The 19,587-nt window shown below is 36.8% G+C and overlaps 1 protein-coding gene across 2 annotated transcripts in view; it reads left to right on the forward strand.

Moving 5' to 3' along the window:
• LOC119820508 (vomeronasal type-2 receptor 116-like) overlaps positions 1-19,587 on the forward strand; it is a 44,740-nt gene that overhangs the window by 19,866 nt on the left and 5,287 nt on the right. The window contains exons 2-5 of one of the 2 annotated variants that reach the window (XM_038338910.1): positions 4,311-4,602; positions 4,879-5,691; positions 8,252-8,479; positions 15,213-15,336. In XM_038338910.1, coding sequence (XP_038194838.1) covers positions 4,311-4,602; positions 4,879-5,691; positions 8,252-8,479; positions 15,213-15,336 — 1,457 coding nt within the window. The remainder of the gene's footprint in view (positions 1-4,310; positions 4,603-4,878; positions 5,692-8,251; positions 8,480-15,212; positions 15,337-19,587) is intronic. The other variant, XM_038338911.1, reaches the window with a different exon arrangement.

Here is a 19,587-nt window from a genome sequence, read left to right on the forward strand (position 1 = left end):
TCACATAGACTTCAGACTTCAGACGGAGTGCCTCTGAGAAGAATGTTGAAGATCTCAGTGTTTGAGGAAATGCTTTCAAAAAGAGGGAATCAGGAATGCACAAGTCTCTATGTTTGTCCACAGAAATACCAGCACTTGGGAATATATGGATGCCTATTTTATAAACTTATATGAAAGACATTTCACAATTACACTGGTCAGGCATACAGTTAAACAAATATTTTTTTTTCTTTTTGTGCACAATAATGCAGCTGTTTTTGGTCAGTTTCATTCATTCCAAGAGTTTTTGGAGAAGAAAGCAGAATGAAGACTAGTAATCTTGGTGGTAGTTTGCCCCTGTTAACTTGTAGTAGTGCATTGGTATATAGAAAATGAGCATTTCAACAAAATTTTGAATATGCAGTAAGTTGCTTTGTATGTTGTATGAAATGTCACCATAAATATTATTTGAAGGCTAGACTATGAAAATCAGAGAAAAAATTGAATTTTCTGCCCTGTTTTTACAACCTGCACACCAATAAGCAACCCCAAATTCTTTTAGAGAATTAATGCTATTTTTCTACTTTCAATTTGTCCAAAAAGTGTTCTGTTTTAAACACAGCTATTTTCCAATTTATGAGACTGGATGCTGACTGAAGAAAGAACTTTCTACATTGTTCCATAACGTAGAGCCATTCACTTCACAGTTTCTATAGTACTGTAGCAGGAGATGACTTAATAAATAAAACCCCATTCTACTTCAATTAGTATCATCCTAAGTGGGCCTAAGTAAATGGTCATAGAATATAATCAGCTGATGGATATTCATCAATGTGTAGGTCCTAAAGCATGTGCTAGCATCTCCTAAAGCATAACTGGCTGTCAACCTGTAGAAGAATGAAAATATATTCATATCCATACCATGCACAAAATTCAATTCCAAATAGATATAAATCTGACCACACTGAACCTGATAGAAGAGAAAGTGGGAAGTAGCCTGAAATGCATGGGCACAGGAGACCACTTCCTATGTGTAACCCCAGTAGCACAGATAATAAGAGCAGCAATGAATAAATGGGCCTCCTGAAAGTGAGAAGCTTCTGTAAAGCAAAGGAAACAGTCAATAAGACAAAAAGGTAAGATACTGAATGGGAGTAGATCTTCACCAACTTCACATCAGACAAAGGACTAATGTCCAAAATATATAAAGAACACAGGAAAGTAGACATTAAATTTCTAAATAAACCAATTAAAATGGGGTACTGAAATGAACAGAGAATGCTCAACAGAAGAATTTCAAATGGGCAAAAGATACTTAAGGACATGTTCTTCTTCCTTAGCTTTCAGGGAAATGTAAATCAAACAACTTTGAGATACCATCTTACACCTGTCAGAATGGCTAAGATCAAAATAATCAATGATAGCTGATACTGGAGAGGATGTGGCATAAGGGGAACACTCATCCATTGCTGGTGAGAATGCAAACTTGTGCAACCACTTTGGAAATCAGTGTGGCAGTTTCTAAGAAAACTGGGAATCATGCTACCTCAGGATCCAGCAATACCACTCTTGGGAATATACCTAGGAGATGCCAAATCATACTACAAAAGCATTTGTTCAACTATGTTCATAGCAGCGTTATTTGTAATAGCCAGAACCTGAAAAAAACCTAGATGCCCTCAATGGAAGAATGGATAAAGAATGTATAGCAATCTATATATTAGAGTACTGCTCAGCAGTTTAAAAAAAATGAAACTTGAATTTTGCATGCAATTGGATGGAAGTAGAAAGCACTATCCTGAGTGAGATAACCCAGACCCAAAAAATATTAATATTGTATGTACTCACTCATAAGTGGATTATAGCCATAAATAAAAAACATTGAGCCTATAGTTCATGATCCTAGAGAAGCTATGTAATAAGGTAAATCAAAAGAAAAACAAGTATATATCAACCTGGAAATTGTAAGCAGACAAGATTGCCGGACAAAAGTTGGAGAATGGGTTAGGAGGGGGAGAGGGAAAGGAAGAAAGTGAGAAAGAGGAGAGAAGAAGAGGTTTGGGAGAGAGCTATGGGTAGTGGGATGGTTGAGATAGATGAATGACAGATATGGGAGCAGGGAAGAAGATATTTTAATTGAGGGAGAATTTTGGGGTTAGCAAGAGGCTTGGCTCTGGAGGGGTTGTTGTCTGAAATCCTCAGAGATGAACTCAGCTAGGACCCTGGGCAGTAGAGGAGAGGGTGCCTGAACTGGCCTTGTCCCATAGTCAGATGGATGAGTATCTTGAATATCACACATCATAGCACTGGACTGAGCTCCCAAGGTCCAGTTGGAGAACAGAAGAAGGGAGAATATAAGCAAGGAAGTCAGGACCATGAAGGCCTCACCACTGAGATTGTGTGACTGAGCTAATGGGAGGTCACCAACTCCAACTGTACTAGGAATGAACGAGCATGGGATCAAACTGGTCCCTCTGAATGTGGTTGACAGTTGGCACAGACTGAGGTGCCAATGACAATGTCATTGGGATTTGGGTCTATTGCATGTACTGGTTTGGGGGGATCCTACTCTCTTTGGATGCACTCCTTGCTTAGCCTGGATATAGTGAGGAGGGCCTTGGACTTCCCACAAGGCAAGGTGCCCCGTGCCCTCTTTGTGGACTGGAGTGGGTGGGGGGGAGCAGGAAGGAAGTGGGAGGAGGGGAGGAAGTGAGAATTTTTATTTGTATTATTTTTAAAGTAAAAAAACCAAACAAACAAACAAAAATGTTGTTATCAAATATAGAAATTTAGTCCACTGGGACACTCTAACTGCTCAAGGGATTTGTTTCTTAATGTTTGGGGGAAAGAAATCAGTATTGTGGCTTCACAGGATCTAGTCTCAGATTCTTGTTGTGGTTACTCAATTTTCAATGACACTTTTTCTGTGTGGTAATAAAAATATTCAAAACTTATTTTTAATTTGAAAATGTATAGGTAAATACATTAAGACATCATAGAAGTACAATATCTAAGTGGGAAATAGATTCGTTTTACTCTGAATGAATTATTTAGAATGAAGAGGTATTGTAACAGAACATTTGGTGCCATACTGTAACATGAGGGGCTTCTTGTTGGGGTTTCTGCCCCACCGGGTCCCCACAGTCAGTAAGCCCCAAAGAAAATTACACAGAGAGTCTACATTAGATATAAACTGATTGGCCCATTAGCTCGGGCTTCTTATTAGCTCTTATAACTTATATTAACCAATTATTCTTATCTATGTTAGCCACATGGCTCAGTAACTTTTTCAGCGGGCAAGCTCACATCCTGATTCTTGGGTGATCTGGGCTGGACTGCAGAATGAACTTCCTTCTTCACTGAATACTTCTGTTCTCTCTGATCTGCCTCTACTTCCTGTCTAGTTTTCCTGCCTATATTCCTGCCTGGCTATCAGCCAATCAGCATTTATTTAGAACATGATTGACAGAATACAGACAATTCTCCCACACCAAGGTATAATTGATGTTTATCAGTCAGATGATATGAAATGACTAGGAAGAGAAAGAAGTTAAAGATCTTCTCAAGAAAATAAACACAAATTGGTATTATTCACTCCCAAGATAGTTGTTACCCAATTTTATTACAAAAAAAGCCTCATAAACATTTTCCTCACATTTTATACTTTATCATCTTCTATTTTATAAAGATGTTAAACTAGCATATACAAATTTATGTAGGATACTATTGTTGTGTTAGTGTAACTGGAAAGGTAGTAAAAGCAGTTTTTTAGTATAAAAAATATATTGGTCAGATATATCCAGTGTGAATATATGACATTCTTTGTAAACATAAAACAGATGAAGAGTACTTAGAAGGTAGTACATGACCTTAATCTCTGCACCAAGAACTTGGAGCTGGTATATCTCTGTACATTTGAGGACAGTCTAATCTGTAGAAAATTTGATAAACTCATAGGCTCACATGTCTCTTGAATTTTTCACATTGCTTGATGATTTAAAAACGAATACATGAATAGGTATATTGTTTGGTCAAAGCCTTTGCCATTGTCTTTATCTTTAGAGTAAGCACTCAAAAACCAGAAGTTGAAAACAAACTCTTGAAAGATGCTGATGGCTCATCTTATTTATAAAAGATGCACTTTGATGAACTTTTAAAGGTTATTACAAGCTTCCAGCTATGCATATTATTCCAATCTCAAAGCATAGGCCATTGTTTCCGTACTGGCAGTGGTTGGGAATACTACACAGCTCAAAATAGTACATCTATTGACTACACAGGGTCATCTGTAGATCTTTGTCCATATTAGGAACCATATTTTTTTTTTACAGAACAACAACTAAAAACATCCAGTTTGCACTGGCCTTAGCTTTTGCCGTGGATGAAGTCAATAGGAACCCTGATCTTTTACCAAATTCATCATTTGTATTTGAATGCGCAGAAGGTGGATGTGCAATTAGGATTAAATTTTTTAATCACTGGAAATTTTCTGAAGAAGTTCATGATGTACCCCCTAATTATATCTGCTATAACCATACTATGTGTACAGTGGTGCTTACAGGACCAAATTTGGCAACATCTCTGATGGTTGGGACCGTGCTCAATCACTTGGTACTTCAAGAGGTGAGATTTTGTATTGTGAGTTTGCAAAAAATTCTCATTCTCCTGTTATAAGTCCTAGATGCTAAGAAGATTGTGAGGAGTATACTACCTTCAAATTTGTGTTAAACAGTATAGTTCAAGGTTATTATTCAGGCTTGCTGGGGCCTCATTTCCTTTTTTGAAATTGAGATGAGGAAAGAAGTAACATATAAGTAGTTTTTAAAGAACTCTTGACAGAAAGTGTGTTTACAAGTTCTTATGACTGTATGCCACCTCATGCTGCTCCCTGTGTTGTAGTTCCTTCAGATTACCTATGGACCTTTCCATCCCATCCTGAGCAATCGTGAACAATTTCCCTCTCTGTATCAGATGGCTGCCCAGCACACATCTTTAGCTCTGGCCATGATCTCTTTGATGCTTTACTTCAACTGGAACTGGATTGGACTGGCTATCTCAGACAATGATCAGGGTACACAATTTCTCACACATTTGAGAGGAGAGATGGAAAAAAATACAGTCTGCTTTGCCTTTGTGAGTATGATCCCAGTCAAGATGGATTTATTCTTGTCAAGAACTGAAGTGTATTACAACCAAATCATGATATCATCGACAAAAGTAGTTATCATTTATGGTGACCCAGACAGTACTCTTGCTGTGGGATTTAGAATGTGGGAATATCTAGATTTACAGAGAATATGGGTCACCACCTCACAGTGGGATGGCATTACAAGTAAGCATGACTTCCAACTTAATTCATTCAATTGGAAAATAACTTTTGCATACAAGCATTCTGAGATTTCTAGCTTTAAAACTTTCGTACAGACATTGAACCCTCTCAAATACACTGATGAATTCCTGGCTAAGATGGAGTGGATGAACCTGAACTGCAAAGTCTCAGCTTCTATGATTAAGACACTGAAAAATTGCTTATCCAATGCCTCACTGCAATTGCTAAAGGCACAGACCTTCAACATGGCCTTTAGTGATGAGAGTCATGACATATATAATGCGGTGTATGCTATGGCCCATGCCCTCCATGAAATGCTTCCTCAGCATATATATAATCAACCAATGGATTATGGAAAAGGACATCATGCTCACTACTTCAAGGTAGTGTTTCATCTTTTGGATGAAATTTGATATAATCAATATCAAAGTCTTTAAGTGTCTGTCAAATGCCCCAATTTACTGGATTAGGGAATATTTCCTAAAACAGATTTCTGGAAAATTTTTTCAGTAGCGTTGTAAATTTGGGAGCTGGTATAAATCTTAATGCAAAAGCAATGGTGTGGAAGATACAATTTGTAAAGGAAGGTCACTGATTTTGTTACAGAGTACCTGACTATCACCACACCTATTCTACAACTGCAAGCCTAAGTCCTTTCTCCTTAATTCTCTTCTTTATGAGAAAACGAATCCTTGTAAATTTATTGTCAAATATGTGATTATCAGTTTATGAGATCATTTTCCACAAGTGTTCAAAACTGATTCTGCTCACATTGTAGGCTCTGGGGACCTTATTTCACATCCTGAGTGAAAGTATTTACACAGTAAACAGTGTCATTTTTCAGTTAAGGAGATAGATTTGTATCCATATGTGTGAATGCATGGTTCTTCTTGTGTATGGTTGTATGATTGTGTGTTTCTTGGTATCTCTGTTTGTATCTATATTAATGTGTATATATGTGTTTCTGTATATCTACATATCTATCTGTATGTGGAGCTGAACATGAATTTGTCTTGTGTCAATGTCTTTCTGTATAGGAGTTTGTTTCTGTAAATATTTTTCTGTGTATTTTTTCAGTGTTTATACATGTTGATCTCACTGTTGTATACTGCTTGCACATATGTATATTTTTGTTTCTGTGTATCTGTCTGTCTGCTTGCCTCTCAGAATCTTTCTTTGTATTTGAGCACAAATCTATCTATATCAATATCTCTCTGTGTAGGTGGTTTTGTCTGTGATTGTCTCCATGTGTGTAATGCAAATTAATGTGTGCATGTATTTGTAGGCCTGTTTATGTGTTTTGCAGCTTTCTGCTTTTGTGGGTCTGTTTTGGTACACATATCTCACTGTTTTTAGCTTTGTTTTCATGTGTAAGTGTTGGCATTTATGAGTATATCTGTATAAAATGTTAGTAGCTGCATTATGTATGTCTGCATGGAAGTGAACCTCTGTCGTTTTCTCTCTGTGTCTCTGTATCTCTTTCATGCTGTGTGTGTGTGTGTGTGTGTGTATGTGTTTTCATGTTGGTGTTTGGTATTTCTGTATATGTCTGTGTTTCTGTTTGGGAGTTTTTTCTGAAAGAACTTAAATTCTAGGAACATTATGATAATATTAATAGTCCACTTGATTCATTGTTAATGCGCCCCTGGACATCTTCAATAATGCTGCCTTCAAGATAAAATAAAATACATTTTATGAATTCAAGAAAGGACACATACACTATAGAATGGTGTGTCTCTTTCAGCTGCACACCATTCTGAAGAAAACATGCTTCACTATTCCACTTGGAGACAGAGTTATTATGAACCAGAAAGACAAACTTCAGGAAGCATATGATATTTTCCAGATTTGGAATATTCCATATGTATGAATATATGCTTTTTCTTGTGTGTGGTTATATGTTTTTGTGTTTCTAGTTTTCTCTGTTTGTTTCTGTGTTACTGTGTATATATGTGTTTCTGTATATCTGCATATCTATCTGTATGTGGAATTCAACATTTGTCTGTGTCAATGTCTTTCTGTATGGGAGTTTGTTTCTGTGAATAACTTTCTGTGTATTTTTTCAGTGCATGTGTTCATATGTGTTGATCTCATTGCTGTATATTGCTTGCATGTATGTATATCTTTGTTTCTGTGTGTCTATCTTCCTCTCTCAATCAATCTTTGTATATGAGCATAAATCCATCAATATCAATATCTCTCTGTGTAGGTGTTTTTGTTTTTGAGTGTTTCCCTGTGTATATTTGTAATTGAATGTGTGCATGTATTTTTGACCTTGTTTATGTGTTTCTCAACTTTCTGGGTTTTTTGTGTCTGTTTTGGTGCATATGTTCTACTGTGTGTAGCTTTGTTTTAGTGTGTGAGTGATGGAGGAGAGTTATCTGTCTATGTTACTTTCATTGGTTAATTAATAAAGAAAACTGCCTTGGCCCTTTAAGAGAACAGAAAATTAGGTAGGCGGAGTAGACAGAACAGAATTCTGGGAAAGAGGGGGAGACGATTCAGGCAGTCGCCATAGTGAGTCACCATGATTCTCCTCTCTGAGATGGACGCAGGTTAAGATCTCTCCTGGTAAGCCACACCTCGTGGTGCTACACGGATTACTAAATATGGGTTAAAGGAAGATGTGAGAATTAACCAATAAGAGGCTACAGATAATGGGCCAGGCAGTATTTAAGAGAATACAGTTTCCGTGTAATTATTTCAGGTGTAAAGCTAGCCGGCGGCCAGGTGGCGGGACAAAGCCCCGCCGGTTCCTTCTACATGTGAGTGTTGGCATTTGTGTTTATGTCTGTATAACATAAATGTAGATGCATTATATGTGTCTATATGGAAGTGGATCTCTGACTCTCTCTCTCTCTCTCTGTCTTTCTCTCTCGTGCTCTTTGTGTGTGTGTGTGTGTGTGTGTGTGTGTGTGTGTGTGTGTGGTGTGTCCCTTTCAGCTGCACTCCTTTCTGAGGAAAACACGCTTCACTAATCCAGTTGGAGACACAGTGATTATGAACCAGAAAGAAAAACTTCAGGAAGAGTACAACATTTTTCAGATTTGGAATTTTCCATACGGTCTTGGACTTAAGGTGAAAATAGGAGAGTTTAGCTCATATTTTCCATATGGTCAACAGCTGCATTTATATGAAGACATGATAGAGCAGGCAACAGGAAGTAGACAGGTGGGTCTGATTTAACTGTATTCTTTTACATTACACAGCAGTAAATGGATAATGGCATTGATTTGTGCTGTCTTGTAAACAACTACAAATAAATAATCACATTACAGAACATTTTCTCACCTCCTATTTTGTGTTTCTACATTTGGCTTTTTGAGACATTTTATTAATACTTTGAGGAGTTCAAATATGCATACAATGAATTTTTATCATTCCAGAATTTCTTTCTTGTTTTTAATATATAATGTATAATGAATACATTGTACTACTGTGCTATATTGTGCCCAGTAAAGAGAGCCACTTTCTCTTGGTACCATTCTGATAGCTAGACTGTGATTGTCCTCCTTTTTGCAGAACATTGGACACAGGTGTGAAAGATTGAGGGTAACTCTAATGGAAGAGAAAAGTAAACACATACAAATCATTAATTTTTATTAGATAATTTTTATTAAATCTCTTTACCAACAGTTCCTAAATTGCCAACATCTTGAAAAATACATTAAGGCAATATATTCATAATCCTATGAATTATAATTTTATTCATTCTTCTTTCTTTTTGGTTTAAGTTGATACGGGTGCTTTGTTTGTATATGTGTCTCTGCAACACTGCTATGTGTGGTGACAATGGATACATATCTGTTAAAGTAATTGCTAACTAGAAGAGCATTGCTTGATCCTATAAATTCTTTCACATTTCACTCAAACCAAAGACTGTGTATCTAGTTACCTTATCTGTGTGGGGAGGAAGTATTGGTAATAAAAGAAATGGCTTTTGGATATTTATAAATGATAAATTACTTTATGGGTCTAACGTAAGATATAAGTGTAAATTCTGATGTGAATGGTTTTAACATATCCAATTCAAACTTCTCCAGTATTACGTGGCTTGAAATTTAAAGGAGTTAATGTCGGGAAACCCGTCAAGCTAATTTTGAAGTTATATTTGATAAACCAACAGTATAAAATGTACAAAATAATATTCTTTCTTACAGTGATAAGGAGAGTCACTATCAGGGGAAAAAAACATATGAACTGAAGTATAGCCACTGACCAACACATCCATTCAGGGAGCAGCAATGATTTTTCAAGTATGTTCTTTCCAAGCCAAATTGAGCATTGCAGAAATATATACTAGAGAATACAGAAGATTATGAACCCTGTAACCAGTGCTCATCTCCCATATAGGCAAATTTCATGCAAAAACAAATGAACAAAATATGAGTCTTAAAGCCAACACAACTATAAATATTATAGTCATAGGATAAAAAAGAGTATGTTCAAAGACATACTAGAAAAATTCAAAAAATGTTAATAATAAAATTCCAGGACAGCAAACAGGACACAAATCACTTCTAGAAGAAGGCAATGAAAACATAAAATCTTGCATACAGTAAAGAACTGAGTGAACATTTGATAGATACTTTCAAATAGTAGAAAATGAAAAAAATTCAAACTGAAATATGTAAAGAAAACAAAAAAGCAATCCTATAAATATCTCAAAAAATTTTCTCATAAGGGAAAAATTCAAGTTGATTATAGGATGGCAATGCTCCAAGACAAGCAGAAGAATTACAAAACTGAAACTATGACAGTTAAAAATAAGGACAATTGAAATATATATCAGACAAAGGGGATGTGATTAAATAATCAAAGTTACAAAAACTGGACAGAGGAGAAGAAAAAAGACTGATGAAGGCTTCAGCAATATGTTCAATAAAATGTAATAGTAATTTCCAAAAATGCATTTAGATATATGGCCATCTGGAGACAGTAAGCATTTAAATACTAAACGCATAATATCAGAGAGAAAAACTTCCTATGATGTATTTTAATTTAAATTTGTACTATACTTCTGAAGAATAGAAATTGAAGACTGCAGGAGAGAAAACCTATTCATAGAAAGACCCCTTATAGATAACAGAAAATTCCTTCATGAATTCTTTTAAAAGGGCAGAGTATCAGTGAAGCAAGTGAAGGAGTTAGAGATATATTTGCAACATCCTGATACTATACCCAACAAATTTATCCATTATAATGAAAAGAGGATGTGAGGGCACTTCAATGGTATAAATTTAATGACATCTGGAATTTATTAGAACCAAAAAATGAAGAGCACACTTGTGAGTTATTTTTGTATAACTTGAAGTAAGAAGATACACTTGAGACCCAGATCTTTTTTTTTCCAGTTTATTTATTTTTTTTATTAAAAATTGCCATCTCCTCCCCTCCTCCTCCCCCTTCCCTCCCCTCCCCTCCACCCATACCCCCACTCCCTCCCTCTCCAGGAGCACCGGACTGAGCTCCCAAAGTTCTGATGAGGAGCAGGAGAGAGATCATGAGAAAGAAAGTCAGAACCATGAGGGATTCATTCACCCACTGAGACCCAGATCTTTGAGATAGAATGATATACCTTACAGCAGGTTGTGTTAATATATGCCTTTAATCCAAGAATTTAGAGGGCAGAGGAAGTTGGACCTCTTGGTTAGAGGGAATTTCTTCTACATAGCAAGTTCCAGGACAACCAGGGTTAGAAATAGAAATATGTTCCTAAAACAAAACCAAAAAATGAGAGAAAGAAAGAAAGAAAAAGAGAGAGAGGGAGAGGGAGGAAAGGAGGTAAAGGAAAGGAAGAAGGGAGGGAGGGAGGGAGGGAGGGAGGGAGGGAGGGAGGGAGGGAGGGAGGGAGGGAGGGAGGGAGGAAAGGAAAGAAACTCATGCCTTTAAATCGCATCTTCTAATCTAATCTGGGAAAAAGCATTATTTATCTGAATCTTAAATTGGGAAGACAAACTTTAATCATTTAGTTTATTTGATCTGGAAATCCTCCTATAATCTGTGTTACACCCTGTGCTGGAAGGGCATTTAGATCATTTGATCTTGAAAATCCCCTACAGTATGTGCTACATACTCTGCTGGATACCTATACAAGAGCGAAGAGAAAGAAAATTGTACTCTGTCTACTGGCTCTCACCTTGCTAGAAAGTCCATTCCTTCATTGGAATTATAGTGAACCAACATGTTTGGGATTGAAGTGTTTACTGAAGATTGAGATATTCCACATCATGAACTGAGTAGCTTCTGTATTCTTGAATCCAGTTTTTACCTAGCAGTTGTTGGATTAGCTAGACCACAAACTAAATGACATCATATATATAAAGAGAGAGAGTCAGGGAAACAGAGAGAGAGAGAGAGAGAGAGAGAGAGAGAGAGAGAGAGAGAGAGAGAGAGGATAATTCTTTAAATTTTACTTTAGAAAACCATAACTAATGCAGAAGTATATAAATATTCATTTATGCATATAATTTATCGTTATTTATGACCACAATAGAAAACACTTGAAGAACACATTGAAAGAACACTTGAAGAACACTTGAAAAACACTTGAAAAACACTTGAAAAACACTTGAAGAACACTTGAAGAACACACTGAAGAACACATTGAAGAAAACACTTGAAGAACACATTGAAAACTAAGATGAATATGTGGTCCAGCAAGACAATGAGAGCATTAGAACACAAGACAGAACAACAACCATTAGAAAAGTATTATATATACTATAAAAATTTAACAAAAATTAGCAAACTATTCTCAAAATGTAATATTAATTTACATATTCTCCTATCATCATACACTAACAACAAGATTTTAGTTTGTAAAACCAACATTCATTTCTGCATCCTAAAACAAAACTCAGTTACAAACATTAAGAGATCCTTTCTATAAATATGAAGGAGAGGAATTTTATGGAAATGAGACATAATAAAGAACATCAGACACTACACATTTTCATGGACTTGAATGGAAAATTCTCAACAAAACACTGAGGAGTATAAGTCAACAACACAACAGAAAGATCTGTCCCTGTGACAGACATGACTTTATTCCAAGGTTACAAGGACTGGTCACCATATGCAAATCAGTTAAGTAAATGTAGCCCAGAAATAGACCCAAGCAGAGGCCCACATGATTATTCAAATATGTACAAAAATGGCTTTTAATAAAGTTTACCATTCATTTAGAGTTATAATTTAAATCAAACACAATTCTTACACAATCAAATGAACCCATCTTGACTTTAAAAGGTTTACTTTTCCATTAATTACTCAATGTTTTCCAATCTGATCATATTAAAATGTTTTCTATGACAATCATATCAACAACATTGTACTAAGGGAAAAGAAACTCAAAGAATTTACAATGAAATACTAAGTGAGGCCAGGTATATGTGTTGGTGTGAATGCTTAATCAAAACTCTTGGGTGGCAGAGGAAGAAAAACCCCTACTGTTTATGGCCAGTCTGGCCTGCATAGCATGTCCTAGTGACTAGGGTTGCATAAACAGACTCTTGGTCTTATAAAAAAATAGAGATTAGACAAGGATGGGCATTTTCTCCACTCTTCTTAAAAAATAGTCCTTAATATCTTAGCAAATACAAGAAAATAAATAGTAAAAATTAAATAAAGAAAAGAAGAGAAGAAATAAAACCACTGATCGCTTACATATTTAATCCTAGTATTCAGATAGCAGATAGCAGGAGAGGCAGATTTCTGTGTGATCTAAGTTAATGTACTTTATATAAATAGTTGAGGTCTACCAATACTACAATTTGAGACTCTGTTTCAGGAAAACCACAAGAAAAAATGGTTTGTAATTAATCATCTTATAGAGAACATGGAAAAACCAATGCAGAGGAGACACTGTGGTGTTGACACATAACTCAGTTCTGAACAGTGGATGCAGAGTGAGCACACAACAATCAGTAGATGTCTAAAGGAGTGTGTAGAAACCAATCAAGAGCTCTTTCTTTATACAAAGTTCTTTTACTTTAAATTTTAAGAAACATTTCAATGTAACTTTTACAAAATCAAACTTTTGTATTTTTAATATATTTTATGTGAATAGATGTTTTTTATTTTTATTGATTTTTATTTCACTCTACATTTTTCTCTACTCTACTCCCTGTCCTTCCCCTCCCCTTCAATCCTCCCCAAGCATTATTTCCTAATTTATTCAGGAGATTTTGTCTTTTTCGACTTATGATGTAGATTATATCTATATATGTCTCTCTTAGTGCCTCTTTATTGTCTAAGTTCTCTGTGATTTGCAAGGTGATTTTCTTTGATTTGTGTTTAAAAACCACTTATAAGGGAGAACATGAGATAATTGTTTTTCTGTGTCTCAGTTACCTCACTCAAAATTATGTTTTCTAGCTCCCTCCATTTTCCTGAAAAATTTATGATATCATTATGTTTTTCTGCTGTGTAGTACTCCATTGTGTAAATGTACCATTTTTTCCTTATTCATTCTTCAGTTGAGGGGCATTTAGGTTGTTTCCAGGTTCTGGTATTACAAACAATGCTGCTATGAACATGGTTGAGCACATGTCCTTGTGGCACAATTGAGCATCCTTTGGATATATACGCAAAAGTGGTATTACTGGATTTTGAGGAATATTGTTTCCTAATTCTCTGAGAAATCACCACACTGTCATCTAAAGGGTCTGTACCAGCTTACATTCTCACCAGCAATGCAGAAGTGTTCCCTTTACCCCACAACCTCTACAACATACATGGATCAAAGACCTCAACATAAAACTAGCCACACGGAACCTTATAGAAGAGAAAGAAGAGTGAATATGAACACATTGGCACAGGAGATCACTTCCTAAATATAACCTCAGCAGCACAAAAATTGAGAGAAACAATTAATAAATGGGAGTTCTTGAAACTGTAAAGCTTCTGTAAAGCAAAAGACAAGATCAACAAGACAAAATGACAGCCTACAGAATGGAAACATGACTTCATTAATCCCATATCATACAGAGTTATTATCTCCAAAAATACAAAAAAAACTCATGAAATTTGTCTTCAAAAGAACAAATAATCCAAATCAAACTTTTATTCAGATTCCCCAAATATTTCTAGGCTTTGTAAAGCATTTACACCTCTGGAAACACCATTTCTACCAGCTATATACATATCAATTATGACCTTACTCTGCTTATGTAGCTGGTTTTTTTCTTTATAAAATATCATTCTTTGCAGTGATGTTTTTGGAGTTCCTGTGTGCTATCTGACATTTAAAGAGATATTCCACATATTTCAGATATCCATTCATCCAGCCTTCTGTGATGCTGCTATGATTAAATACTGACCAAAATCATATGGAGGAGGAGTTTTGAATGGAATAATGAATTACAGCAAAGAAATGACAAGACAGGCAGGCGTATGGAGACTGCAACTAATCATAGATTCTGAAGGAACGTAGCTTACTGGCTTTCTCTGAATTCTCACACAGCCCTGACTAGGAACAGCACTGCCAAAAGTGGGCAGGGTAGACCTACATCAATTACCCATTAAAAAATGCTTTAATGATTTGACAGTAGGCTAATTCAATGGAGAGAAATATTTTAGTTACGGTTCCCTCTAACTTATTATGTACTATATGTCAAGGCGATGAAAATTAAATAGAAAAACGACTTTGTAAGCTCTATAGTGTTTGTCCATATCAAATAACCCATTCTTTCTCCTAAATTTCTAGGTTTGGGAAGCTACTCAAATTTACATCAGTTTGTGTCCATACATTTGTATGCTTGGTATTATAAAATATATTAAGTTTAATCTGATCACTCCTTTGCTGTTTATAAAATTGGCTTATTGGTATATCAACATGATAATAAAATATAGTTATAGGAGTAGGTAAAACTGACACCAGCTTGTGTCTGATTTTTCACAGATGCCGCCCTCTGTGTGCAGTGCTGATTGTGGTCCTGGATTCAGGAAATTCTCACAGGAGGGAATGGCAGCCTGCTGTTTTGATTGCAGTCCCTGCCCACAAAACGAAATTTCTAATGAGACGAGTGAGTGTTTGTTATTGAGATAAATCCTTCACATCACATAGATCATCTTCTCTCAGTCATACTGGGATGATCTAATGATCAAAAAGACAACCAAAGAAATAAAATATATTAAATTCCTAACTTAGTTTTTATAGGACTATGATTATTAACAAGATAACTTTAAGTAACTTGTTATACCATTGTAGTGGCATTTCAATTGTATTTTAATACATAAAAACTGCCTGAAGATCTGAGAGTAAAACAGTCCCACTGATCAGCCTTACAGACCACATTATGGTAAAACACATATTTAAACCCAGTAACCACAGTGAAATGCACATTTAATCCCAGTAACTACCCTAGGCTGATAGAAATCGGTTGGTGCATACCTTTAATCCCAGTGGTACATGCCTTTAGTCCTAGCCCTAGAGAGGAATATGTGACAGATCTCAGACATAGTCTCTTTTTGAGATTCTGAGAGGCAGGAAAGCCATTTTGAACTAAGGGTGAGTAAGAGTCTGTGGATGACTGTTTTGCTTTTTAGATCTTCAGGTTGAACCCTAGTTGCTGACCCTGAATTTTTTATTCATGCTTTATTTGGTACCCAACTTTTGTGATACAAATTCATGAAAATGACATTTGCTTGAGGCTTTTTATCCACCAGCCCAAGCCACAGATGGGATTTGAATTCTAGTTCTAGGAGCTGGAACCAAAACTAGTCTCCTGGTTTCAGAGATAAACTAAAGCTCCCAGCTCCCATCTGCCTTGTTTTAGCTTCCATGTAAAGATCCAAAATACAGAGAGAATCTGGATACTGTATGCTATTGTGGTGTCTTTGAATTGTTTAACTTTTGAGGAAGAAACAACAGCTGATAAAAGACTTTTTTATTAGTGCTGCTGGACTGATCTAACCTATATATTTTGAAAATGCCTTTACTTCAAAATTTAAATCAGAAGATTTGTTGCTTTGAAGAAAAGATTTTACTTTTGTTCCCAAAGGCAGTAAGAGGCTGTGGATTCATTCTGGGTCAAGAAAGATAAGGTTTCATTGGCGAAGGCTCCCTGAAAAATCTCCAGGAAGAATGGATGACCCAGATGATCCAACCATTCAGAGTACATTTGTTGCAGTTTCTTCTGAGTTCTACATTCAGAACAGCTTTAAGACTACTGGCTGAAATGATCCAGCCTCAAAGAATACTCCAATAAGGACTTGACTATAATTATAAATTTTCTTTGTGTCACCAAAAGATTATCAGCACCCACAATCAGGATATAGCCTAGATAACTATGCACAAATCCCCCCAATGGATTATGGATATTTGTTTTGTTTGAAATGTTCGTTACAAGTTGTTATGGCTAATATTCAGAGAAAAAAGCTAAGCAAAGAAATTAGATGCAAGGTTCTTGTTTTGAAAAAAAGTCATACGGTGGTGATGCATATCTTTAATCACAGCAATTGGGAGGCAGAAGCAGGTAGACTCTGTGAGTTCAAGGTCAGCCTGGACTGCAGACTGAGTTGCAGGACAGGCTCCATAGCTACTGAGAAATCTCAAAAGAAAGAAAGAAAGAAAGAAAGAAAGAAAGAAAGAAAGAAAGAAAGGAAGGAAGGAAGGAAGGAAGGAAGGAAGGAAGGAAGGAAGGAAGGAAGGAAGGAAGGAAGGAAGAAAGAAAGAAAGAAGAAAGTAATAAGAAAGGGAGATAAGGAAATAAGAAATGGAAAGAAGGATATAAATATGAAAAATAGAAATGTAGATTATTGAATCTACTCTGAAAAGAAAAAAGGAGGATACAGATATGACAAGGTAAAAAGGTAGATTATTGAATTAACTGTTTAAAAGCAAATATTAGTTTTAAATATTTCACATTGGTTTTACTTTTATATATTGTAAAAAATTTATATATTCATACATATTTGAGATTAATTTTCTTAAAACAGATTGTACAAATATTTTTAATATTATTCAAGGTATCGTATCTATACAGCTCATTTAATAACATAATGCAAATTTCTAGTCCTTGAACACTAGCATATCAACTGTGTAGGAAAATAGAGCAGACCAATCTAGTTCGGAGACGATAATTAACATTGAAGAAACTCTTCATGGAGTTTACTTTCTTTGTGGCAAAAGTCAAGCATAGGAACTAAATTAGGTATAAGCCTTTGGACTCAACAAGATAACATATATGAAATATTTTCTCTGAATTTGTCAAATGCAAATGGACTAAATAATATAGATATATTTCTTCCCTGTATATATATATATATATATATATATATATATATTCATTGTACTTATTTTTTTTTCCGAATAAATCTTTTTTTTTGTTTGTTTCTTTATTTTTTCTTTATTTTATTATTAAAAATTTCCATCTCCTTCCCTCCTCCTCCCCCCTCCCTCCCCTCCTCCTCCCCCTTCCCTCCCCTCCTTCTCCCCCTTCCCTCCCCTCCCCTCCACCCATACCTCCCCTCCCTCCTTCTCAAGGCCAAGGAGCCATCAGGGTTCCCCACTCTATGCTAAGACCAAGGTCCACCCAACTCCCCCCAGGTCCAGGAAGGTGATCGACCAAGCTGAGAAGGCTCCCACAGAGCCCGTCCATGCAGAAGAATCAGAGCCCAGAGCCATTGTCCTTTGCTTCTCAGTCAGCCCCCGCTGTTGGCCACATTCAGAGAGACGGGTTTGGTCGCATGATCCATCAGTCCCATTCCAACTGGAGTTGGTGATCTCCCATTAGTTCTGTCCCACCGTCTCCATGAGTGAACGCACCCCTCTCGTTCCTGACTTTCTCCCTCATGTTCTCGCTCCTTCTGCTCATCATCAGGACCTTGGGAGCTCAGTCCAGTGCTCCAATGTGGGGCTCAGTCACCTTCCCCATCTGTCGCCAGATGGTTGTTCCCTCACGGTCCTGACTTTCTTTCTCATGTTCTCTCTCCTTCTGCTCCTCATGAGGACCTTGGGAGCTCAGTCCGGTGCTCCAATGTGGGGCTCTGTCATTTTCTTCATCTATCGTCAGGTGGAGGTTCTATGGTGATATGCAAGAAATTCATCAGTATGGCTATAGGAACTGGCCTTTTCAGGCTCCCTCTCCTCAGCTGCCCAAGGAACCAACTGGGGGCGTCTCCCTGGAAACCTGGGAACCCCTCTAGGGTCAAGTCTCTTGACAACCCTCAGGTAGCTCCTTAAATTAAGATATATGCTTCCCTGCTCCCATATCCACCCTTCCTATATCCCAAGCACCCCATTCCTCCGAGCTCCCCCCGTTCTCCCCTTCACACTTTTCTCTCCCCATCTTCCCTTGGCCCAGTCTTGCCCAACCCTCAAGTTCCCAATTTTGCCTGGCGATCGTGTCTACTTCCAATATCCAGGAGGATTACTATATCTTTTTTTGGGAGTTCACCTTCTTATTATCTTCTCAAGGATCCCAAATTTATAGGCTCGATGTTCTTTAGTTATGGCTAGAAACCGATTATGAGTGAGTACATCCCATGTTCATCTTTTTGGGTCTGGGTTACCTCACTCAGAATAGTGTTTTCTATTTCCATCCATTTGCCTGCAAAATTCAAGATGTCATTGTTTTTTACCGCTGAGTAGTATTCTAGCATGTATATATTCCACAGTTTCTTCATCCATTCTTCCACTGAAGGGCATCTAGGTTGTTTCCAGGATCTGGCTATTACAAATAATGCTGCTATGAACATAGATGAGCATATGCTTTTGTTGTATGATTGGGCATCTCTTGGGTAGATTCCCAAGAGTGGAATTGCTGGGTCCTGGGGTAGGTTGATCCCGAATTTCCTGAGAAACCGCCACACTGCTTTCCAAAGTGGTTGCACAAGTTTGCATTCCCACCAGCAATGGATGAGTGTACCCCTTACCCCACAACCTCTCCAGCAAAGGTTATTATTGGTGTTTTGGATTTTAGCCAATCTGACAGGTGTAAGATGGTATCTCAAAGTTGTTTTGATTTGCATTTCCCTGATAGCTAGGGAGGTTGAGCATGACCTTAAGTGTCTTTTGGCCATTCGAACTTCTTCTGTTGAGAATTCTCTGTTCAGTTCAGCGCCCCATTTTTTAATTGGGTTAATTGGCATTTTACCGTCTAGTCTCTTGAGTTCCTTATATATTTTAGAGATCAGACCTTTGTCAGTTGCAGGGTTGGTGAAGATCTTTTCCCAGTCAGTAGGCTGCCTTTGTGTCTTAGTGACAATGTCCTTTGCTTTACAGAAGCTGCTCAACTTCAGGAGGTCCCATTTATTCAATGTTGCCCTTAAAG

This window comes from Arvicola amphibius, chromosome 8 (genome assembly GCF_903992535.2).
Source record: "Arvicola amphibius chromosome 8, mArvAmp1.2, whole genome shotgun sequence".
Classification (NCBI taxonomy): domain Eukaryota; kingdom Metazoa; phylum Chordata; class Mammalia; order Rodentia; family Cricetidae; genus Arvicola; species Arvicola amphibius.